Source organism: Panthera uncia, chromosome D2 (genome assembly GCF_023721935.1).
Source record: "Panthera uncia isolate 11264 chromosome D2, Puncia_PCG_1.0, whole genome shotgun sequence".
In the NCBI taxonomy this organism is placed as follows: Eukaryota; Metazoa; Chordata; class Mammalia; order Carnivora; family Felidae; genus Panthera; species Panthera uncia.
Window position 1 is genome coordinate 76,017,002 of NC_064818.1, and position 25,214 is coordinate 76,042,215.

At 47.2% G+C, this 25,214-nt stretch overlaps 2 protein-coding genes across 2 annotated transcripts in view; one reads left to right on the forward strand and one right to left on the reverse strand.

Moving 5' to 3' along the window:
* The window catches only part of LOC125933170 (deleted in malignant brain tumors 1 protein-like), a 183,441-nt gene that overhangs the window by 24,669 nt on the left and 133,558 nt on the right, over positions 1-25,214 (forward strand).
* CD2H10orf120 (chromosome D2 C10orf120 homolog) lies at positions 21,163-22,850 on the reverse strand. Its single transcript, XM_049645884.1, has 3 exons — positions 22,601-22,850; positions 22,330-22,405; positions 21,163-21,940 (listed from the first exon to the last, which is right to left on the reverse strand). Exons 1-3 carry the CDS (start codon positions 22,783-22,785, stop codon positions 21,197-21,199), a joined length of 1,005 nt encoding a protein of 334 aa, XP_049501841.1. The 5' UTR covers positions 22,786-22,850; the 3' UTR covers positions 21,163-21,196.

Below are 25,214 nucleotides of genomic sequence, written 5' to 3' on the forward strand. Positions count from 1 at the left end.
TTCAGTTCCATGGGATGCGGGTGACCCTTCCCCCCACTCCCACCTCCCCACTCCGTGAGCTCTGCCAGGGGGCATCAGAGCATCACATCAGAGGAGCAAAGCAACAAGCGGGACATCTAAGAACTGCTGAAAGGATCAGAGCCTGGGAAGCAGCACAGATCATTCATTCGTTCATTCCGTGGGACACCAGCCCCAAGCCAGGCTCTATGCTTGGCCCTGGAGATACAGAGAGGGGTTAGAAATGGTCCTTTGTAAAGCGGAAACATGCTACACCAGACTCCTCTTGGATTCTTCTCTCTCCCTGGGAATATCCCCTCCCACTCAGGAACGAGCCATCCTTCCTGGATGCCATGTCCAGACTTACTCTTGGCCATGGGCTCTTAGCAGCCATCAAGGGAAGAGGAAATGGCCCTTTCCTCAGCACAAGGTTGGGCTCTGTATATTTCAGTGAAGTCGTGTGGATGTGGCTAGTGGGGAGCAAGTCTCCTCTGGAGCTGGGGCTCTGGCCATGTAGAGCTGGGGCAGAGAGAGCAGCACAGGAGAACCCCTGCATCTCCAGCGAGGAGCATATAGGACATGAGCAGAGCCAAATTTTATGGCAGCTATATAGGTGGGTAGGTGACAGCTTAACAGATACCAGTGAACGGCTAATGTGGACAGAGGAATGTGGGAACAAGAGACAGGTCGAGGGACAGAGAGGCAGAAGGTATGGCTGTTGGTGACGGGGACATCGAGCCAGACCCCAGGCTCTGGACAGAGGCTGTAGGAGAGGCCAGAGCCCTCCAGCCAGTCTGTTGGGCAGTCAGGCACCCCGTGTCTGCGCCACCGCTGGGGCAGAGTGGAAATGAGCTGCTGTGTTTTCCGGCAACCCAGACTGGTTTCGGGCAGGGTGCTCACTCCAGGATGAACATGAGGGTTATTCCCGGGTGCTCAAGCTTCTACTGCCAACGTGCACCCAGACCCGTTAGATCAGAATTCCGCGGGGTGGGCCTGACGTTGGTGGTTTCAAATATCCAGGGAGTTCCTAACCAGGAACATCGAGAAGAACTGTGTAGAAGTCCTTAAGTGCCTCTGAAGGGGCCAGCTGGGGCCCTGCTACTGAGGAGGTAGAAAGGTCCTCGGTGTCCACATGAGGGGAATCTGGAGGCTGGGCCTAAAGCCTTGCCCTAACTACTCCCAGATGCCTTTTGACTACATACCTACTCAATTTGTTCTTTTTTTATTTAAAAAAAAAATTTTTTTTAACGTTTATTTTTGAGACAGAGAGAGACAGAGTATGAACAGGGGAGGGGCAGAGAGAGAGGGAGACACAGAATCTGAAACAGGCTCCAGGCTCTGAGCTGTCGGCACAGAGCCCGACACGGGGCTCGAACCCACGGACCATGAGATCATGACCTGAGCCGAAGTCGGACGCTTAACCGACCGAGCCACCCAGGCGCCCCGCTAATCAATTTGTTCTAAAGAGAACATCTGAAACGGCGTTTTCCAGAAGTACCTCATGTTGCCTCAGCCTATCCGCTTAATAAAAAACCTATGTGGAGATGTTAGTTCCGCATCTCTCACCGGCGCTGACTTTGGACGTGGAGTGAAACACAATCCCCCCGACAGCTGTGCGGGTCAGCTATCCTGGCAGGGAGGGACACCACGGCTCAGAGAGGTGACAGCACAGAATCCAGGCAAGACAGGGCCAGGGCTTTCCAGATTGGCTGCAGAGCTCCGTCCCCAGACCAGTAGTCTCAGGTGCTCCTCCTTCTTGTGTCCTCAGCCCCAGGGGGACAGGCCTCAAAAGGGTTTGCATCTTCTGCTGCAAAGATGCAAAGGGCTGTGGGGTGGACCCAGGATCTTTAAGGAAACAGGTGCAGCCTGCGGGGTTTTCAGAGGTTACAGACAACCGCAGCCCAGCTGGGTGCGGTGAGATGTCACCCTGTGCCAGGGGGTATCACTCCTCCGGGCTCCCTCACCTTCAGGACTGGCTCAGAGCCCACTGACTGCCCCTCAGCTGCACCCGCAGCAGAAGGACTGGCACCCACACTCCGCCCCAGTGACCAGAACAGCAAGGCAAGCTCCCCTGTCCTGAGTTGTCTCCTCCCCCATCTGCACACACAGCCCGCCTGCCAGCCCCTCCCAGACAGCAGCCTCTCCTGGCTCACGCTCCTGCCATGCCTCCTGGGAACACCAGAGGGCGACACAGCTGTGCCCTGGGCCTTCTGCTTCTAGGGAACTTGTTACTTTGTTCCCTTTGGGTGCCTGTGATGGTCCCTCCCAGGAGGCTGTTCCGCAGTGTTTTGCTCTGATAAAGAGCCCAGTAAAGAGCGGCCTCTGCCTCCTCTCCCCACCTTTATGAAAACGGAGTCCTTCTGTGATCTCAGCAACTGCGGGGTTGATATTTCCCATTTCACCCTGATTCTCATGGCGGAGTGGGGAGGCTGCCCAGCGGCTCCCTGGATACTGCTCCCCAGACCTGTTCCTGGTTCAAGGAGCCCTGGAATGAGCAGCACAGATTCTGCCCCAGGTGGGGACGCGTTTCCAGACAGGTGTGATCGGGGAAGTTTCCACGTGAGCCCCGCGGGGACGGCCTCAGCTCAGAGCCGCTGCAGGGGCCATGGATGGACGTGATTTTCCCGTCGATTACTCTGATGGCTGGGACACAGGGTACCAAGTCACAGGTAGCCTTGCTACGTGCCAACTGGGAGGAGGTGGTCAGCCCAGGGCAGCCGGCAGCTGTGGTGTGATGCATTTTCAGAAATCGCACAAGTCTGCGATTCATCACAGCCCTTAGGAAAAACTAAGTTGTAAGAACTGAATACACGAATTCATTCAGTTGCATTCACAGCAAAGGTGATGAATGCTCAAACTCATCATTTCGCTGTTACTTAGCTCCATTCTGTTATAATCTCTCCCTCAGGGTGTATCTATGATTGTATCTGGTGGATATTGTTTGTCCGGGGGGGGGAGGGGAGGGGTGACAGCACATCCTTCCCAACTGCGTGCTCAGTGATGTGACGCTGGTGGGAGATATTGGCCACAGTGGCAGATGAGACACCACAAAAATCCTGCCACGACTCAGGACCACACCCATTGCCAATCATGAAATGTTTCCCAACTACCGTGCCCACATTCACCAGGAATGGGCCTCGGGGAGCTTGAAAGCCATCCAGGGGTCTCCATGAGTTGAGATTCCTTCTTTAGCATTGCATCTTAGAAAAAGAAAATGCACTTCGGTAGGTTTGGCATCTGAAGTCATCTGGGTGAAGAGACTCCTGGCAGCTTGAGAAGGCGCCGGTGAAAGCAGGGCCCACATGAAGCCCAGGTGGGGTGATGGTGGTGGGCCCGGGCCTGCTCTGGGTCCCTGAGAGGGGGAAGGAGCCCAAGTAGCGGTTGGGGCAGGTCAGGGCCAGGGAGGCAGGAGGTGGGGGCCACGGCTCAGAAGGCAGGCGCCACACGTCTTGTCTCCCTGCCCGAGCCCAGCACCCCAGACCCTCTCCTGCCCTGCTTTGCCAAGGGGAAGTCTGAAGCCTCTGAGCCCCAGCTTGGGGTCTCTAGCCTGAGGCCACCTCCAGGTGACAGCTCCACGTCTCCAGGATTCTACGTTTTTGTGTGGCCGGAAGACAGTACCGTCCACGCTCTGAAACGAGGACCAGCGTGCCTGACAGGTCACAAACACACATTTGTGCCCCAGAGGCCAAAGCCCCAACAGTGAATGAAGGCGTCCTGTGGGGCCTCCGCGTCCCCGCACAACAGTGGTGCTCAGCCCTGGGCTGCTGCTCAGAAGGAACAGGAGACAATTGGGACAATTGAGACAACTGGGACAATTCCCAAAACAAGCTAAGAAAAAGTTTAACAAGAAATGTGAATTAAGAAGGGAGAAATAAGTCAAAAAATGTAAGTAACCATAATAAAAGTCAGTGGGTTATATTAATCTGTTAAGAAAAAGATTATCGTATAAGCTGTTAGGAGCATGAACTGATACAGAGACTTGGAAACTGGTGTGGCAGGGTCTGTACAAATGAAATACGCATACCCACAAAAATGACTCCAGCCCATTGGCCCAGTGGCCTGCTTTCTTCTGGTCAAAGATATGGGTTAGAATATTGATAGCAGCACTTTTTTCCAGGCTGCTGGACCTACACAAGTCCCAATGCAGAGAAAAAGGGGGAAAACCTGGGGCTACATCCACATAGCGAAATGCTAGGCACCAATGAGAGTAAACGGTGTATGGCGACGCAAAAGGCAACCAGTGAACCTCAGAAACGTAACAGTGGGTGAAAGAAGCCAGACATAGAGGAGTATGCACTGACGCATCCCGTGGAGGTCAAGTACAAACCAGGGAAGTCTACTCTGTTCCCTTTGGGGGAGGGGCAGGGTAAAGGGACTCCCCATTTATGAATATAGGAATTCTTAAATGCTGAAAACAGGCTGTACACTTCAGATAGTTACACATTTATATGTACTCATGCCCGTAAGTTGTACTGTAGTAAGTGGTCAAACGCATGAGTAGGAACTTGTAAAAATCTAGCTACATTCTACTTTCCGTGACATCAACCTAAAACAAAAACACGGAAGGTTGGAAATAACTGCTGAAAATAGCAACCCATCCCTTCCAAAATGTGATGAATTTGAAATAATGATACAAAATAATATGCTATTTAATATACAAATCAATTATATAGATACTAAAATAATGAAAACAGCAATAATAAAGAAGACACAATCACTACCATCAGTTGCCTACCTAACCACATAACTGCAAAGCAAAAACTCAGAGCATGAAAGGGAAAACCAAGCCAAGCCAAGGATTGGTCATTAGACTTCACCTGCCATACCCACGGATTTGGGTGAATTCTTCTCTTTTCATGGTCCCCCAATATCCTACCAAGAAGTAACCTTTCTTACTCACCCAGTAAGCCAAGTAACAGGCTTGGTTTTTGATGAAGGTTGTGTAAGCATCAGTTCCAAAACGTCCATTGTAGCTCCTAAAAATGTGTGGACCTGATTTCTGAATTATGGATGTTTCAGGGAAAGTCATGGTAATATAATCAATAGACACCCAAGGAAGTTGAAAACTTTTGCTCATACATGTGTTCACCTGGATGGTACAGTAGCTATATTCATAATTGCCAAAACTCAGAAGGAACCAAGATGTCCCGGGCAGGTGAATGAGTAAAGGGACTTTGGATAATGGAATTTCCTTCCAGGCAGTGGAATGTTATTCAGCACTCAAAAGAAATGAGCTATCAAGCCATGAAAAGACATGGGGGAAAAAGCTAAATGCAAATTGCTAAGTGAAAGAAGCCAATCTGAAAAGGATACAGACTGTGCAATTTCACTGTGTGATTTTCTTTTTTTTTTAATTTTTATTTTATTTATTTATTTATTTATTTACTTATTTTCAATATATGAAGTTTATTGTCAAATTGGTTTCCATACAACACCCAGTGCTCATCCCAAAACGTGCCCTCCTCAATACCCATCACCCACCCTCCCCTCCCTCCCACCCCCCTCCAACCCTCAGTTTGTTCTCAGTTACTGTGTGATTTTCTAGAAAGGGCAAAATGATGGAGACAGTAAAAGATCAGGGGCTGCCAGGGGCGGGGGTGAGGGATGAATACACAAAGCATGGAGGACTTTCTGGGCAAGGAAAACACTCTGTATGATTTTCCAGGGATGGATAAATGTCATGGTGCTTTTGCCCAAACCCACAGAGTGTACACACCCAGAGTGAGTGCTACTGTGAACGTGGACTTCAACCGATCACAGTGTTTCGACGTAGATTCACCATTTGTAACAGATGGAGCTCTCTGGTCGGTCCTGATGATAAAGGGGGTGTGCTGATGTGTAGGTGGGAGGCAGGGGGGATATGGGACATCTCTGTCCTTTCCTCTCAGTTCTGCTGTGAACCTAAAACTGCTTTCAGAAATGAGTCTTAAGGAAGCACGAATAATGCCACAGATTCCCTTAATAATAATTTTTTCATCCGTGCATCAATTCCTTGATTCAGTACATACTTCTTGATTGCCTTACCACAATGGAATTCATCAGCAAAAGTTTTCTGCTCCAAAAGACCATAGTTCCAGACAGTGTTACAAGGAAACATCACTGTGTTGAATCATGTTCATCGTATCCAAACTATCTTAGAGGAAACCAAAAGGCTATCCAACTCATTTTACAAGTTTAGAACAATCTGATATACTTGTATTCTGATAGAAGCAAAGGGCAAGGGCAGTACAGGGGAGGAAATGTTAGGAAATCTAATTTATGAACGTGGATGCAAACATAAGGTAAAATAAAATCAAATAGGAGAGAATTTCAGAAATTAAAATTAGTAGTGTGGAAAGTCTTAAAAACAAAGATTTATCTTAAGGATGCAAAGATATTTCAAATCAGAACATCTATTCATGTCATTTCTCATGGTAACAGAATTAACACTAAATTCCTATTAACATTTCAATCAGTTATAAAGAAAATTGAACGAAATTCAATATTTATGAATGATGACAAAAAATCTTTTAGAGACTAGTCATTAAAGGGAAAGAGATGAACGTCACAAAATACAACTAGAAAAAACCTCTGGCAAATATTGAATTTTGGGGTGAGACTTTGGAAGCAATTCCATTAAAATTAAGAGTGGTACGTGTTTGTCATGACGTTTAGTCAACATTGTGATGGGGGCTCTAGTTACTGTGGCTCACTTCCCCACAGGAAAAAGACGAGGGGACTTTAAATATTGACAAAGAAGAACTTATTATTTTCAGCCAGTATAGTAAACATGGAAAATCTAATTCATCTACATTAAATCGTACACAAACAGGAAAAATCAGACTTTCAACTACAGAAAACAAAGCGGTGGTTGCCAGAGGGGATGGGGGACAGAGAGAAAAGTGATTGAGACCCATCGACCTTGATGAGCATGAGAAATGTACAGAATGGCTGTGTCATAATATTAAAAAATTAGAGGAATATTAAGATTAAGGTTGTTGGGTCCATGTGCGAAAAAGATAACACTTCTTATTGTAATACTATGTGTATCTGGTTTCTATGGAAGGAAGTATCGAAAGACCTAAGAGAAAATGTGAAATGGAGAGACATAGATGTTAATGGTTCAAAACCTTTGATATTATAAAATTGTCAACTTCTTTCAGAAACCTGATTTCATGTGCTTCCAAAAATATCAAATTTCCTGCAGTTTGACAAGATAAGCCAAAGCATGTATGGAAGCACAATGGGTCAAGAATAGCCACGGGGCACCTGGGTGGCTCAGTTGATTGAGCGTCTGACTTCGGCTCAGGTCATGATCTCATGGTTCGTGGATTCGAGCCCCGCGTCGGGCTCTGTGCTGACAGCTCAGAGCCTGGAGCCTGCTTCAGATTCTGTGTCTCCCTCTCACTCTGCTCCTCCCCTGCTCATTCTCTCTCTCTCTCTGTCTCTCAAAAATAATAAACATTAAAATTTTAAAAAAAGAATAGCCACAACAATTTTGAGAAGGAAGAGAAATCACACATAGCAAAGAGAAAATGCACCTGCTGCTCATTAAGGACAGTTCTACAACTGTGGCCATTAGCCTATCATGTTATTGGCACAAGGAGAGACAGCTAGACCAGTGGCAGAGGGACAAGTGGATGTTCATATAGAGGTGAAGAAACTAGCGTGTTCCCTTCTAACATTCACAAATGATCAATGACAATATAAAAGTTCACTAACAGAAAAGTGTATAAATGAATTGATTTTAAGTGTTTTGTAGAATGAAATACTTACAGCAGTTAAAATGAAGGCTATAGAGCTATTTCTATCATCCTGGATAAACATCAAATTTGACGTAAGATTGAGAAAAGAAACCCCAAGTGTTGGCAGGGTAAATCTATTACCAAACTTTCAAACCAGTAACACAATATTCCATAATGTGTATGGATACATCAGTACCTATTACTCAGATAGTACTGAGGTGGTCGGTTGCCACTTGATCATGAAATTATAGCTGAAGAGAGTGATACGCAGTCATGGATTTGACCGGCAGCACAATTTTCTTGATTTGACTTTTGAAAGCCCAGTCGATAGAGCTGGATATTACCTAAGTCTTTCAGAGTTATTTTATGCAAACCTTCAGGATGAGTGTTTTATCAACTCTCATATTCACATATATCCCCATAATTACTCTTGATATTTATTGGGTTGTATTTTCCGACAGTTCTGCCTGGATTTTGGAGTTTTGGGTGAAGCAAGTAACTGTAGATACGCATGCAGATACGCATATACACCTCAGGGCCCCTGGAGGCTGAAGGGGACATTTTGTCAGGACGGCCTGGAAAGGTGTTTTGTAAAACCTTCCCCAAACTGCTTGGATCTCCAAAAGTGAAGACCTGGGGCAGGTCTGCTCAGCTTGGGGGCTGGAACAGAGGACAGCCTGGTCTTGTGCTTCCAAGAACCTCTGAGGGGCAAGCACTTTGCTTTCGGGGAACATGGGACTTGCAGGGGTGAGGACGTTTGATGCTGAACGTGACTCTCGTTGCCTGGATAGACACAGTTTGTTCTCCGCTCTTTGGCGGATGGACATTACTGCTGTTTCCACTTTTTGCCTCTTGGGAATACTGCCGCCATGAACATTCATCATCAAGTTTCTGTGCGGACGTGTTTTCATTTCCGGAGATATAAACCTGGTGGCGATGCTGGGCCACCTGGTACCTCTTGTGTCACATCGAGAGTCTGTCAGACCGTCTTCAATAAGGGCTATGCTGTGTTCCTGTGGCTGTGACACTGCCTGGGACTAGCCGTGTGTGTTTCTGTATTATGGATATATGCCAAATGAAGAGAAGTATACACTGTCATCCATGTGGCCACATGTCCCCAGAGGCTGATCCGCCCCACAGCTGCTCTGATTGACACCTGGACCTGCCAGGTGACTATTTAGGTGGTTTTGCCCCAAGGGACAAATACAGGGTTCTTAGTGAGAATGGATACCTCAGAGGTCAGTCCTCCTCTGGTTCTGCATTTTTCACGCTCTGACTTTGGGCAAATCTCTTGGTCTCGGTTCCTTACCTGTCCAGAACACAGGGCCTGCCAGATGTTCTGAGGCTCACGTAACTCAACAGAGGGAAAGATGTTCGACGTTAACCCTAGGCAGGATGGCTTTCCCATCAGGAGGTCGTGCTGGGCTGCGGCCACCTTGTGAGTCTCATCCAGGACGATACGGGGAGGGCAGGGGAGGAGATCTGTCCATCACTTCTCAGTCTAGGCCAGAAAGGACCTGAACCTGGCTGAGGGGGACAAGGGATGATGAGCAGATCCCCACACTTACTTAGCCCCATAGAACACAGCAAATCCTGACACACTCTGGGGGCTCCTGAGACACTTCTGGCCAATGCAGCAGAGGAGGGCAGGGGATCAGATCTCAGGAACTGTGTCTATATAACCACAGGCCTTCAAAGCCACCCTCACTCCCGAGGTTGGCGTTGGGACCGCTCAGACAGAGCTGTTCAGCGCCTTCCCGTGGGCCTTGCTACTCAGTGCAGGTAACCATGGTCCATAGGCCCCTTTCTCCTGGGTCTCTCTCTGCTCTCCCGCTCAATTTAGAGATTGGGAGCAATCTGCTTGTTGCCTTCATAGAAGCCCCATGGGTGACACTCTCCCAGACACTCTCCTTCAACAAAATGCCTCCCTTCAGCCTTAGCTAGAGGAGGAGGGGACAATGGAAATGGCCAGGAACCTGGGTGAATCCCATCCTGATTTAATTTACTGTATTCAATTACTTAAACTATAAATTTTATATAAATACATAAATTTATTGAAATTATTTTTATAAAAATAATTTAAAAGTAAAGTTATTTAATTTTAATTTTTAACTAATTAAAAGTATTTGTTTAAATTGTTACTGTAAATAAATTCACTGTATTTAAATTATTTAATTATAAATTACAGATTAAATATTCAATTAAATAAGAGCAATATATTATTGTATAATAAATATATTATTCACAGAATTATTTCAAATTCAGCACATTTTGGGGAGGGATGGGTTGCTATTTTCAGCAGTTATTTCCACGTTTGCATGTCTTTGTTTACACAGTAAATCATGCATTCGACCATTTACTGCAGTACAACTTACATGCATAAGTACATATAAATGTGTAACTGTCTTCAGCGTACAAGTTGTTTTCAGCATTCAAGAATTCCTGTCATGACCACTTGCCGTCCCTGCACCCACTCCGCTCTCCTAAGGGGAACAGAGTAGGCTTCCCTGGTTTGTACTTGACCTCCACGGGATGCGTCAGTGCATACTCCTCTATGTCTGGCTTCTTTCACCCATTGTTACGTTTCTGAGGTTCCCTGGTTGCCTTTTGGGTCACCATACACCGTTTACTCTCATTGGTGCCTAGCATTTCGCTGTGTGGATGTAGCCCCAGGTTTTCCCCCTTTTTCTCTGCATTGGGACTTGTGTAGGTCCAGCAGCCTGGAAAAAAGTGCTGCTATCAATATTCTAACCCATATCTTTGACCAGAAGAAAGCAGGCCACTGGGCCAATGGGCTGGAGTCATTTTTGTGGGTATGCGTATTTCATTTGTACAGACCCTGCCACACCAGTTTCCAAGTCTCTGTATCAGTTCATGCTCCTAACAGCTTATACGATAATCTTTTTCTTAACAGATTAATATAACCCACTGACTTTTATTATGGTTACTTACATTTTTTGACTTATTTCTCCCTTCTTAATTCACATTTCTTGTTAAACTTTTTCTTAGCTTGTTTTGGGAATTGTCCCAGTTGTCTCAATTGTCCCAATTGTCTCCTGTTCCTTCTGAGCAGCAGCCCAGGGCTGAGCACCACTGTTGTGCGGGGACGCGGAGGCCCCACAGGACGCCTTCATTCACTGTTGGGGCTTTGGCCTCTGGGGCACAAATGTGTGTTTGTGACCTGTCAGGCACGCTGGTCCTCGTTTCAGAGCGTGGACGGTACTGTCTTCCGGCCACACAAAAACGTAGAATCCTGGAGACGTGGAGCTGTCACCTGGAGGTGGCCTCAGGCTAGAGACCCCAAGCTGGGGCTCAGAGGCTTCAGACTTCCCCTTGGCAAAGCAGGGCAGGAGAGGGTCTGGGGTGCTGGGCTCGGGCAGGGAGACAAGACGTGTGGCGCCTGCCTTCTGAGCCGTGGCCCCCACCTCCTGCCTCCCTGGCCCTGACCTGCCCCAACCGCTACTTGGGCTCCTTCCCCCTCTCAGGGACCCAGAGCAGGCCCGGGCCCACCACCATCACCCCACCTGGGCTTCATGTGGGCCCTGCTTTCACCGGCGCCTTCTCAAGCTGCCAGGAGTCTCTTCACCCAGATGACTTCAGATGCCAAACCTACCGAAGTGCATTTTCTTTTTCTAAGATGCAATGCTAAAGAAGGAATCTCAACTCATGGAGACCCCTGGATGGCTTTCAAGCTCCCCGAGGCCCATTCCTGGTGAATGTGGGCACGGTAGTTGGGAAACATTTCATGATTGGCAATGGGTGTGGTCCTGAGTCGTGGCAGGATTTTTGTGGTGTCTCATCTGCCACTGTGGCCAATATCTCCCACCAGCGTCACATCACTGAGCACGCAGTTGGGAAGGATGTGCTGTCACCCCTCCCCTCCCCCCCCCGGACAAACAATATCCACCAGATACAATCATAGATACACCCTGAGGGAGAGATTATAACAGAATGGAGCTAAGTAACAGCGAAATGATGAGTTTGAGCATTCATCACCTTTGCTGTGAATGCAACTGAATGAATTCGTGTATTCAGTTCTTACAACTTAGTTTTTCCTAAGGGCTGTGATGAATCGCAGACTTGTGCGATTTCTGAAAATGCATCACACCACAGCTGCCGGCTGCCCTGGGCTGACCACCTCCTCCCAGTTGGCACGTAGCAAGGCTACCTGTGACTTGGTACCCTGTGTCCCAGCCATCAGAGTAATCGACGGGAAAATCACGTCCATCCATGGCCCCTGCAGCGGCTCTGAGCTGAGGCCGTCCCCGCGGGGCTCACGTGGAAACTTCCCCGATCACACCTGTCTGGAAACGCGTCCCCACCTGGGGCAGAATCTGTGCTGCTCATTCCAGGGCTCCTTGAACCAGGAACAGGTCTGGGGAGCAGTATCCAGGGAGCCGCTGGGCAGCCTCCCCACTCCGCCATGAGAATCAGGGTGAAATGGGAAATATCAACCCCGCAGTTGCTGAGATCACAGAAGGACTCCGTTTTCATAAAGGTGGGGAGAGGAGGCAGAGGCCGCTCTTTACTGGGCTCTTTATCAGAGCAAAACACTGCGGAACAGCCTCCTGGGAGGGACCATCACAGGCACCCAAAGGGAACAAAGTAACAAGTTCCCTAGAAGCAGAAGGCCCAGGGCACAGCTGTGTCGCCCTCTGGTGTTCCCAGGAGGCATGGCAGGAGCGTGAGCCAGGAGAGGCTGCTGTCTGGGAGGGGCTGGCAGGCGGGCTGTGTGTGCAGATGGGGGAGGAGACAACTCAGGACAGGGGAGCTTGCCTTGCTGTTCTGGTCACTGGGGCGGAGTGTGGGTGCCAGTCCTTCTGCTGCGGGTGCAGCTGAGGGGCAGTCAGTGGGCTCTGAGCCAGTCCTGAAGGTGAGGGAGCCCGGAGGAGTGATACCCCCTGGCACAGGGTGACATCTCACCGCACCCAGCTGGGCTGTAGATGGGTGTGGGCACCACAATAATCTAGGAAAGCGATGAAATATCATATCCCATCCCTCTCAAACTGTGCTGAAATTGGTTATGTCCAGATACTACAAAATAAAACTAAAAAGTCTTCAATAATCTTTATCTTTTTTTTGAAATTTTTTATGTATTTTTATTTTTTTATATGAAATTTATTGTCAAATTGGTTTCCATACAACACCCAGGGCTCATCCCAACAGGTGCCCTCCTCAACGCCCATCACCCACCCTCCCCTCCCTCCCACCCCCCATCAACCCTCAGTTTATTCAAAATTTTTAAGAGTCTCTTATAGTTTGGCTCTCTTCCTCTCTTTTTTTTTTTTCTTTCCCTCCCCCTTGGTCTTCTATTAAGTTTCTCAGGATCCACATAAGAGTGAAAACATATGGTATCTGTCTTTCTCTGCATGACTTATTTCACTTAGCATCACACTCTCCAGTTCCATCCACGTTGCTACAAAGGGCCATATTTCGTTCTTTCTCATTGCCACATAGTATTCCATTGTATATATAAAACACATCTTCTTTATCCATTCATCAGTTGATGGACATTTAGGCTCTTTCCATAATTTGGCTATTTTTGAGAGTGCTGCTCTAAACATTGGGGTACAAGTGCCCCTATGCATCAGCACTCCTGTATCCCTTGGGTCAATTCCTAGAAGTGCTATTGCTGGGTCATAGGGTAGATCTATTTTTAATTTTCTGAGGAACCTCCACACTGTTTTCCAGAGTGGCTGTACCAGTCTGCCTTCCCACCAACAGTACAAAAGGGTTCTCATTTCTTCACATCCTCTCCAGCATCTGTAGTCTCCTGATTTGTTCATTTTAGCCACTCTGACTGGCATAAGGTCTTATCTCAGTGTGGTTTTGATTTGTATTTCCCTGATGAGGAGTGACATTGAGTATCTTTTCATGTGTCTGTTGGCCATCTGGATGTCTTCTTTAGAGAAGTGTCTATTCATGTCTTCTAACCATTTCTTCACTGGATTATTTGTTTCTCGGGTGTGGAGTTTGGTGAGTTCTTTATAGATTTTGGATACTAACCCTTTATCTGATATGTTGTTTGCAAATATCTTCTCACATTCCATCGGTTGCCTTTTAGTTTTGCTTTGCAGTGCAGAAGCTTTTTATCTTCATGAGGTCCCAATAGTTCATTTTTGCTTTTAATTCCCTTGCCTTTGGAGATGTGTCAAGTAAGAAATTGCTGCGGCTGAGGTCAGAGAGGTCTTTTCCTGCTTTCTCCTCTAGGGTTTTGATGGTTTCCTGTCTCACATTCAGGTCCTTTATCCATTTTGAGTTTGTTTTTGTGAATGGTGTAAGAAAGTGGTCTCGTTTTATTCTTCTGCATGTTGCTGTCCGGTTCTCCCAGCACCATTTGTTAAAGAGACTGTCTTTGTTCCATTGGATATTCTTTCCTGCTTTGTCAAAGCCTCTACTACAAAGCTGTAATCATCAAGACAGCATGGTTTTGGCACAAAAACAGACACATAGACCAATGGAATAGAATAGAGACTCCAGAATTGGACACACAAAAGTATGGCCAACTAATCTTTGTCAATAATCTTTATCTTATTTAAAGTTTCTTAGGGGCGCCTGGGTGGCTCAGTTTACCGTCTGACTTTGGCTCAGGTCATGATCTTGCAGTTTGTGAGTTTGGGCCCCGCATCAGGCTTTCTGCTGTCAGCACAGAGCCCACTTCAGATCCTCTGTCTCCCTCTGTCTCTACCCCTCCCACCTTCTCAAAAATAAACACTAGCAAAGAATAAAGTATCTTACAGAAGGTGAAAGGCTCTTCAATTTATTTTATCACCTTGCAATAATACAATTATCATTTCATGTGAGTGACGGGCTAGAACAGTACAGGCAGGAAACTGTGCAATCTGATTTTGAGCATAGATGCCACCGTGAGAGAAAACAAAATAGAATGGGATAGATTTTTAGGAAATTGAATCTAGCAGCATAAAAAAAATAGTCAACAAAAATAGGATTTATTCAAGAGTGCAAAGATAACTCAAAATCAGAAGACCTATTAAGGGGAACAGAATATCACCATCACAAAATATGCCTCTTTGGTATAAGGATTATTTGGAACTGATTACTTTTGAGAAAGCGCAAATGCAGGAGAAGCTGTGAAACGGGGGTTACCCGTCTGTAAGGGTACCATATTCGTAAAGGAAATTTCTGTTAGAAAGTGTACCTGTACCAGGAAGGGAGCTACAACCAGAGATCACCTTCATGTTTCACCTGAGAGACTTACCTGCATCACAAGTTAACCTTTGTTTCTTATATTTTTCTTCCTGTCACTTCCCCTTAAACCGTGACCCCCCCCCCTTCTCTAGAAGCCCCAAACTCCCAGCCCTTTTTTTTTCTCAAGATAGTATGTAAGTCTCAATCATCTGGCTGTCTTTCAAGTTTCATACCTTTGGGGGGCTCTATAAGTACATACATAATCAAATTTTCCCCCCTCGTTAATCTGTCCTATGTCAATTTAATTCTTGGAACAACCATACAGCCCAGAAGGGAAAAAAGGGATACCCTCCCTCCCGCACACTATGGGCACAGCCAACCAGGACGCAGGGGCAATGTGGACAACATGTTTGTCCCGCTTTTTTTCCTTCAGCTACTGGAGGAATCAGGTTCTAAGGTTATAATGTTTACCTTTGGATGGTTATGAACCCGGTACTCATTAGGATGAAAATAAAATCGGTCAACATTTTCTCCCCCCAGAGTATAAGCCCTTCAATGCCACCATGGTTTTGAAACCCGAAATGCTTTATAAATCATGTAAAGGTTTCTGTGTGTTTCAGGTTTCAATGGAAAACATTCCCCTCTAAGCAGAAAAGAATGTCCTCTACACTCTTTTTCCAAATGACCGGGACACCCCTGACATGGGAGAATGAGTTGAGTCGTCAGAAGCTGTGATTGAACGCATTTCAAGACAATGGCCGGCCTTAGATGCTAAAAGCTATCCGCCTTGCCAGAAAGAGCGTTTGCCAAATGGGGAGTGATGAGTCTAACTGGCAGGGAGTGAACATCCAGTGATGCTTGGGGGTACTTTTGTGGACTTTACATCATCTGTGCTTACTCACTCAGGTGGCAATTACCACAGAATACAACAGAAAAAGAGACGTGCAAGCGGGTAATTAATCTATATAGGAATTTAGATAATGTCCCTGAAAATGAAGTTTTCCGAATGTTCTGGATTTTTTTCATATAAAGAATTCTGAGTGTGTACCAAAGATGAGTGATAATTGTTCAAACAGAGAGTGAGGTTCTTTTTTTTCAGGGTGGATGTGAAATTGTAGCCGGAAGTAGCAATATATGGGCCATTGTTCTAGTGAGGGTCACAGTTTCCATGATGCAATTTTTCAAAGTCTAGCCAATAAAGTTTAAGGTTACATAAGTCAGTAAGAATCTTTTTTTATGTAAACCTTGAGGATGGGTGTTTTCCGAGCGTTATATTTAGTATACTTGGTATTCTTGGTATTTATCAGGTTCTATGCCCTGACTGCCTTTGGAAATGGACAAAACACTAAGGGAAAGTGACCGCCATGCATGTGGTAAGCAGGGAAACTTCTCCAACTTTCTTAGGATACCTGCGTGGTCCAAAAATTAAACTGACAAAGACAGGCTAATAGGAGAAAAGGAGTCAAATTTTGCTAAGTTGTTACATGTACATGGGAACCTTCCCAAGAGAACAAAGACCCGAAGTTACCAGAAGTTACCAGAGCAGGAAGTTTTTACACTTTTTAGACAAACAGTAGATTTGTGAAGATCTGACAAGACAAAGGGGTTTGTCGGGGTGGGGGGGGGGGGAGTAGTAAAGGGTGAAGAAGTAACTAGGAAGATAAGGATGATCTTAATGTGTTTCATTTGTATAGATACCTTGGCCCCAAGTTTCTTACCTCTGGTGATAAGGATACTTCCTTCCTTCTGGCACAGGGGAGGTCCCTTTCACATGGGAGTTTTATGACCAGTTTCAGAGAGGAAGGGCAAGGAAAAACATCATCAGGTGTTCTGGGTGAACTTCCTGAGTGGCCCACACAGCAACAGATGTAAAAATTGTCTAAACATGAGCCACGGTGGCATTTCCCTGAAGTTTATATCAAGTTGTCCTGCTGTAACTGGAGTGTCTTCAGGAAAAGAGCAGTTTTCGTGCTGAATGATTCCACGTCAGGAGGATGGGAGAATAATTGGAAACATTAATTTGGGGAGTTGTAGCCAGATATCCGAAGAGGCTAAAAGGATTCAGGGTTGAGTCCAGTTTACAGGTAGATAACAAAACCTCAAAGCCAATGAACAAGGCAGAATCTGCCACCCATATGGGCGTGCTATAGTTTTCTAGTAAGATACAATCATCCCTCTAGTGTTACCCCCATGTCTCTCAGAGATAATCAAAACAAGGTTTGCAATATAAGTCTAGTCTCATTGAATATGGGCTGATTACTTATGTAAATGCAGCAAGAATAGTGGGGACCGTATTTGTTCTTTTTAATCTGCTTTGCTAGAACTTTTCATGAAATTAGATTTTTTTAATGCCTCTCAAGGCTAAGAAGCTAAGCCAAGGACTCATGATCAGATTTTGCATATGATACCTATAGATTTGGATCAGTTCCACTCTTCTTGAGGTCCCCAAGATATCCTGGGTTTCCTGGGCCTCCCAGGAAGTGACCTTCCTTAGTCAGATGGCCAGGCTTCCAGGAACACTGTAAACAAGGTACCAGCCCAGTTTTTTTTTTTTAAGGGGCTTTTTTGGCTCCGTAAAGTCAACCTTAGTTTTTAAAGTTGTCTGGTCACATCTGATTCATGTCAAAAATGGCATTCCGTCAAAGCCTTGGTAACATACCAATGTTTCAAATTGTGTCCTGTTATAAGGAGATAAATCGGGTTCTTACTGAACTTCTGCAAATAACTATATTGCCATGAAAATAAGAATATTTAGTAAGAATTCCCAAATTCTGGAGGGAAAAAAAGTAATTGTTTCATTTTCGTTCACAAAGATAGACTTTACCAAATTGCTACAAGTCATAAAGAACTTAAGAGAAAAACATGTCTTCTTAAATCTGGAAAATCAAAACATTAAGAAACTAGTGATATTTTTTTAAGGTTTATTTATTTTTGAGAGAGGGAGAGAGAGAGAGTGAGCAGGGGAGGGGCAGAGAGAGAGGGAGACACAGAATCCAAAGCAGGCTCCACGCTGACAGCAGTGAGCCCAACACAGGGCTCAAACTCATGAACTGTGAGATCATGACCTGAGTCAAGTCGGACGCTCAACTGGCTGAACCACCCAGGTAGCCCAAAACTAGTGATGTTTTAAAGCAAAAGTCATAATCACCCTCAGGAGTTTATTCAGCCCCACGCAATTAATTCTTGTTGATTTTGGTCTTTTGTTAGTGGTTTTATGAACCCAGGTTTTTCACTAGAATTCTGGAATTTCTCACCCAGATCAGTGGTATGATCTTAAAGTTATCAGAAACCTCTCCTTGTCATGTTCCTTCCACGAATCTTTTGGAAAATGGAGCTTTTTTGCAAAAGCACCAGAGTAAAAGAATAATGGTCTGTAAAACACAAAAGCCTCAAAAATGGCCATGGTTAAAGATCCGATGAGAGTTCATCACAATGCAACAGACAAGGAGATTTCATTATTTCTGTGACACACAACATTTTAAGTTAACAACTAGAATTAATGACTGATAACATTGTGCTAGGACAGATGTCAAGGGATGTCATACAGTTTCTAGAAAACTTATATTAACAATTTGTACCCATCCCAATATAACCTAAAGGGGTCAGACATCACTTCTTATCAGACAATGTTTCCATGTAATTTAACATGTCAAATAAGCCTAATTACTTTCATATCTTTCTTTTTATAAGGAGAGAGAACAAATGCTTTGGAGTTTTTCCAGGAGCCCTCTAGAAAAGTCCAAGTTAGTTCAAGGTCAAAAAGACTTCCCCGGCAAGGAACAAGGAAATCGGCTTAGTTCATCAGATATTCTGCTTTTGGGGGACACTGTGCTGAAAGATCGTTATAACTATCTTTTTCTACTTCCTCCTCACCAGTGGGTGTTGGGGTGGGGAAGCTTAGGGTGGACGACTTCATCTTGTTGATGAAGCCCAGATATATGAGGCACTTGGTGACCTTTGTCTCTGTGGAGGTGATGTTTAGGCTGAGACAAGGAATAGTGTAGGGAGCAAGATGGAGTCACTCATGTCAAGCAGTGATGTAAAAAGCCAAAGAGCAGTAACTGAGACTAGGTATCGCTAAAACCAGAGTGTACTCGAGGTACAAGAACTGATAATCAGCAAGGCCAAGAGAACCGGAAAGAACCCGGAACTAATGATCAGTAGAACCAGAAGAGGTCTCTGAAGGATGAAGCTTTTCAAAGGCAGGGCTTTTAGGGACACCCGGGTGGCTCAGTCAGGTAAGCATCCGACTCTTGATTCCGGCTCAGGTCATGATCTTATGGATCGTGGCTCCGAGCCCCGCTCCGGGCTCCATGCTGACAATGCAGAGCCTGCTTGGGATTCTCTCTCTCTCTCCTTCTCTGTCTGCCCCTCACCTGCTCGTGCATGCTCTCTCTCAAAATGAATGAACATAATGAATTATTATTATTAATTAATAATTAATTAATTTTAAAAAGGGAGGACTTTGGCAGGAAACTGTCAGACTCCCCAGACCTTGACTCCACGTCTGACCGCATAAGAAGGGCAACTGCCCCCGAGGTTTCTGCCCGACTGCTGTCTGAACACTGGGATCTTCCACTGCTTGAACGTAAGAAGCAGAGAATGCCAAGGGCTGGCCAGGACCAGACTAAGTCCACAGACCAACGACGTGCTCACGGACACGTTACCTTCCTCCCTTGTTGTTTATGGCCTGATTGATGTATGACTTGTTTTGTCTCGTGTGACGTGTACGAAGCCAAGTTAAATGCCTCGCGGAACGTCATTGAGGTTGGAATGTTAACAACCTTGCTTTATGACTGAATAAAGCTGACATCGTGAAAAGACACAGCTGGTGTGTGCACCTTGCTCACGTGATTTCGACACCCTGAATCGTGAGCCACAGCATCTACCTACACAATGCTTCAAGTGAAGTAGGTTAAGTTGGCCCCTGTGACCAACAGAGTTATCCTGGAAACTGGGAGAGAGAGAAGCCCCCTTCCTGCCCATGGCTCAGCCTCTGCGGAGAGGGCAGCAGGGTTCTGAAGGAGCTGAAGTGAGAACCCCATGCCCAACCCCAGAAGAGGGAGCCAGAGAGAAATCTGGCCTTGTCCCAGGAATGTGCGGGCCATGGGCGCAGGTTCGGCATCTTTCCAACTGTGCGCAGATTGCTGAGGACAGAGTGTAATTCACTGAAAGACCTTTCTGTGCTTCAGATGCAGATATGAAATGAGTGTGTTCTGTTTCTCAGGTGCCAAACGTGCTGCCCCGGGTGCTGCCTCCTGGATCTGCCACCTCGGGGGCACAGGCAGGGCCTTAATGGGAGCAGCAAGAGCTGACCTCAGGGACCCTGGACCCACCTGCAGACATGCCCAGAGGACTGTGCACACGGCATCCGTGCGTGCCCCGTGCCTGCACTTGGCTTGAGAAGGAAGGTGGAAGTCCCCTGGCTAGATTCAAGAGCAGGGCGGCCAGGAGCAGGTGGGCTTTACCTTCATAGGTAGGAGCTGCTTACCTAAGCAAGAAGTGGGAAGCATGGAACCGACCTCTAGACTTTCTGGCTGGGCAACCTTCTCCTTAAGTAACATTCTTTTCCCCATCTGGGCTATAGGTTGGTCCCAGCTCCAGGGACTCAGTGGTGGAGTGATTGCAATCATGGTCCCGGCCATACCTGCTTCCCTGTGTTCGTGCCCTTTGCAGTATGACCCTCCTCCTCTTCCTATCCAGAGATGAAGTCCACTTGCCCACCCTCGTATCTTGCTGTGGCCAACAGAATGTGACAAAGGGACGGTGTGCCAGTTCTGAGTCTTGGCTTTCAGGGGCTTTGCAAACATCCACTTACTCTCCTGGATCCTGCAGTGGCCCTGTGAACGGGCCTGGGCCAGCCTGCTGCGGCAAGGAAGTATGTGGCTCAGTCACTTCCACTGACCCAGCTGATAGCTGTCAACCCTCAGGAGAGTCACCTAACTGACCCATGGTTGACTGTGGACACATGAGGAACCCAACTGAGCCCAGCCTAAATTGCTGACCCACAGGATTTCAAGCTACATTAACGATTGCTGTTTTAAGCCACTGGATTTGAGGGTGATTTGTTTCACAGGAGTGGGCAACTGACATAGGACCCCTGGAAATAAGGCAAAGCGGAGGGGCCTGCATGCTGGAAAGGCCTGGGCTGTGGGATGATGGTGCCAGCTGAGAGCCAAGAGCGAAGAGATGCCTGAAACCAGGAAGCCTCTGCTGTCAGGTGTTACCCTGAGAAGCCTGGAGACCCCAGGACCCTGGGGGCAGAGCTGCAAGAGTGAAAAGGACCAGGGTCTTTGGTTACTATGGCAATAAGTAAGACTTTAATACTAAAGAGCTTTGTGCGCGTACCCTTTCCAGATGCTGTCTTCCCCCAGGAGGCTGGCCTTTGTCATATCAGCGGGGTGGACCCCCCGGGAAATAAAATCCTGACTCATCAGCATTAGGTCACCAGGGAACTCAGCTAAGCGGAAAAGATTTCGGTTGGTTAGGCCAGTGATGGACCGTTCCGCTTTCTTGGTGGGGAAGAACGGTTTCTGATCATTTGGATGGCATGTGAGACGTTGTTTCGGTTCTTCTGACTTGAAGATGACGTTCATTTTTATTTCTCGTCTGCTTGTGGCTTTGTTCTCTGCCTCGCCTCTCTCCTCTTGCTTGGCAGAGTCGTAGAAAGCCACGACCTCGCTGTCCTCGTCTTCCCTGGTCTTGTCTTTTGCCTTTGGGCCCAGGCCCCCTCCAGACAGAAATGAAGAGCCCCTGAGCCTCTCGATGTAGGGCAACAGCTGCTTATTCCGTAGGGCTCGAGCAAGCTGCATCCGTTCTACGTGCCTGACGACAGTGAGCTTCTCGCGCTGGGGCATTCTGAACTCCTCTGGGGGCACGATCACCTTGGCTGTCCATAGTTTTTCCCGGGGCCTGCAGGTGGCACAGGGACGGGGATGCTGTGTTTCGAACTTCAGCGCCCGCTTGTAGTCCGGAGACAGCGACTGGAGCTCCTTGAGCATTTCCCACTCCTCCTCTTGCTTGTGGGTCAGAAATCTCCTTGCCGCCGCGGTGTGGACACCACCCAGCCGCTGACAACGTGAAGGGGACTATCAAAAATCTCAACGGGGCAGCAGCAGGGGGTGCCCCCAGAAAGAATCGCCTGGTGGCCCCTGTCCCCACCTGCCGCTGAGGGTCTGGGCCCCTCTGCGGTGGGAGCTTTGGGGTCGGACAGGCCGGAGTTCAAATCCTGACTCTCCTTACCTACAAGCCAGCAGGCCTCACAGTGCTATTCCTAATCAGAACTTTGAAACAAGATAGTATTTGCAGTGCAAGTGTGGGAAGCCTCGAGCGGACTCGAGGCCGCTGGGAACCTTGTATGTCCATTGCTGGTGCGTTTTGAACCTCTGGCTCCACCCCTCCCAGCCTGGCTGCCTGGCTCCAGCGGGGCCTCCCTGCGAATCAGCTTCAGGACACTTACTAGGATCTCTTTTTCCAAGGGGGAGTATTTTCCGAGGGCGATGCGTGGATCTGATTTGTAGGATTTGGTCCATATCCTGAAAGGCAAAGAGTCAGGTGTAGGAGAACCCCCTTCCTGGGGTTCACTACTTTTAGTTTTGGGGTGGGAAGCGTCACAAAGGGCGGCCCTGCCTTAGACAGGCGAGGGTCACGGTGACCGGGGTGGGGTCCTCCCCTTGGCTCGTTCTGGGAGGGGTGGGAAGGACAGGACCCGAAGCCCAGGCTCCGCTCACCCCAACGGCGAAGTAGGACTCAGACCCCGCTGACAGCACAGGGGGGCTTTATCCCAAAAGGAATCGCTTGTGTTATACATTCTGACTGGTGCTCCACGCATCCTCCACCTGCCCTCTGCAGCCTTCCTTTCTTGGGGCCTCTGTTTCCCAGTCTTCTGGAAGCCATTCTCCCATTCCCTGATCATACTCTGGCAATACGCGAGGATGGGAGGTGTCAGTGCCTGGAGTTTCTTTCTAGAACAGTTTAGCGGGAACCCAAGAGATAGTTACGAACTCTTCCTGCATCATAACTGGCCTACTTGGGGCCTATTGTGAGGTCTGAGTTTAGGTATCAGGTGAAGCCCTGGGGTGAAATGGACACACACGACCATGTGCCTGGAGGGGTGGAATCCAGGGGACCAGAGTGGGCAGAGCACGTGGCGGGGGGACATTCTAACCACGTCGCTGCTGCTTACAAGCCCACAAAGACTGCTCAGTGCCTTCAGGGTGAAGACTCAGCCTCTCTCAGGTCCTTGCTTGCCTCTGCAATCTTAATTCCTCAAGCTCCATCAAAGCGCTCGATCCGTGGCTCTTGGAATGAGCTTCTCAGCTATGTTCATGCCCCCCCACCCCGCCGCCCCTCTCCCCCGTATCTCAGACAGCTCTCTCCTCCCTTGGCAAGTTGCTTTCAGGGCCTGGCTCACCTGTGCCTCCCCTGAAGATTTCCTTGCGGGATAAATCACTCCTTTGTCCGCGTTCTCACGGTCCCGGTGCCATGCTCCAGCACGTTATCACAAATTGACTTGGTTGTCCACTAAGCCTGTCTCTCCCTCTGCTCAAAAGGAAGTCCCAGAGGCATCTTATTCGTGTGTTGCTGTTGTTTAGCACGGGGCCTCGTGTAGAGCAGACGCTCGGCTTGCCGACTCAGTAAGAAATCCTCTTGGGTCAAAAGCGTCCCTGGTGAGAATGCACCTTAGCACAACCCCTACTAAAGGTAATTTGGCAACATAAGCGTTCCGAATGCGTTTACCCTTTGACCCAGCAGTATGTGTATATAACAAAATATGCTCAAGGTTAGTCAACACAGCCTGCTTGGGACAACACACCTAATGACAAACTCAGGGGTACCTGCATGGCTCAGTCGGTTAAGCGTCCCACTTTGGCTCAGATCATGATCTTGCGGTCCATGAGTTCGAGCTCCGAGTCGGGGCTCTGTGTTGACAGCTCAGAGCCGGGAGCTTGCTTCGGATTCTGTGCTCTGTCCCTCCCCTGCTCATGCTCTGTCTGTCTCTCTGTCTCTCTCTCAAAAATAAATATTTTTAAAAATTAAAAAAAAACCTAATGACAAACTCAAATGTCCATTAATAAGGATCGGTTAGAGTTATGGCCAACCATACACTGGAATACTACGCAAGAGTAATAAAGATCAAGGAAGGAAGGTCTGTATTTATATGGAAATATCTCCAAGAAATATGGTTAAATGCAAAAAGCAACGTGCGAAACTATGTAAGTTGTAGACTGCCTTTTAAGTTGGAAAGGAAAAAAAAATAAGCATGTGCATTCAAATTTGCATGAAGAAAATCTAGATTAATACACACAAAAAATTAATAAAAATGGTTACCTGAGGTGGGTATCCGGCAGATGAGGAAGTAGTGAAATGAGCCTTTTCATTGTGCACATTATTCTGTCTTGAATTCCGAACCACGTGAGTGCATTACCCATTGAAAAAATGGAAAACAGAAGCTCACGGAAGAGTATCGTTGGCCCCTGACAAGCATCGGTCCTAAAACTTGCCTTCGCCTCCGCCGGGAAATTCGGAGTGGGGAGGTTTAGAACGTGGGCTGGTGCTCATACCCATGGGCGCCATCTAAGATACAGTGATGCTCCTCCTGTTCTCACAGGCAAGTTCAGTTACCTGGAGCTGTTCCAGACCCAGGAACCAGCAACGAGCGCCTCTTAGCAGTAATGCAAATACCTCCTGCAGTGCATTCAGTGGCTCAACCATTTGCTCCACACTAGCTGCGGATGAACAGTGGCTTTGCACAAGCCACACGACAACCTGACACCTTATACGCACTCAACAAATATTTGCGAAACCACCAATGAGTGATACATGCTGGAATATTACGTAGCTGTCAAAAAGCAAGTCTTTGACAGGATTTCCAATAACGTACTTCTGATGCAATGTGAGCTTTAAAAAAAAGCATAGGGGCGCCCGGGTGGCTCAGTCGGTTGAGCGTCCGACTTCGGCTCAGGTCGTGATCTCACAGTCTGTGAGTTCGAGTCCCGCATTGGGCTCTGTGCTGATGGCTCAGAGCCTGGAGCCTTCTTCCGATTCTGTGTCTCCTTCTCTCTCTGCCCCTTCCCTGCTTATGGTCTGTCTCTGTCTCAAAATAAATAAAAACATTAAGAAAAAAAATTAAAAAAAAAAAGCATAATACAAAATTTACATAGAATAGGATATGGCTACTATAAATGCACAAATAAACAAGAGGGAAAAGGACTAGCAGGAAATACGCAGAGACATCAGCAGGGGTTACTCTGGGCTGTGGGCTGATGGGGGATACGCTAGGTCTGCCCATGTGCCAGCAGCCTGGTCGGACAGGAAAGGGTACCACGGCCAGGATCCAGCTTC

Coding starts and splice junctions, on each gene's coding strand:
- CD2H10orf120 (XM_049645884.1), bottom strand. CDS start 22,785: ATGATCAGGGAATGGGAGAATGGCTTCCAGAAGACTGGGAAACAGAGG. Junction 22,406..22,600: donor AGTCCTACTTCGCCGTTGGG/GTGAGCGGAGCC, acceptor TTTGCCTTTCAG/GATATGGACCAAATCCTACA. Junction 21,941..22,329: donor CCTTGGAAAAAGAGATCCTA/GTAAGTGTCCTG, acceptor TCACGTTGTCAG/CGGCTGGGTGGTGTCCACAC.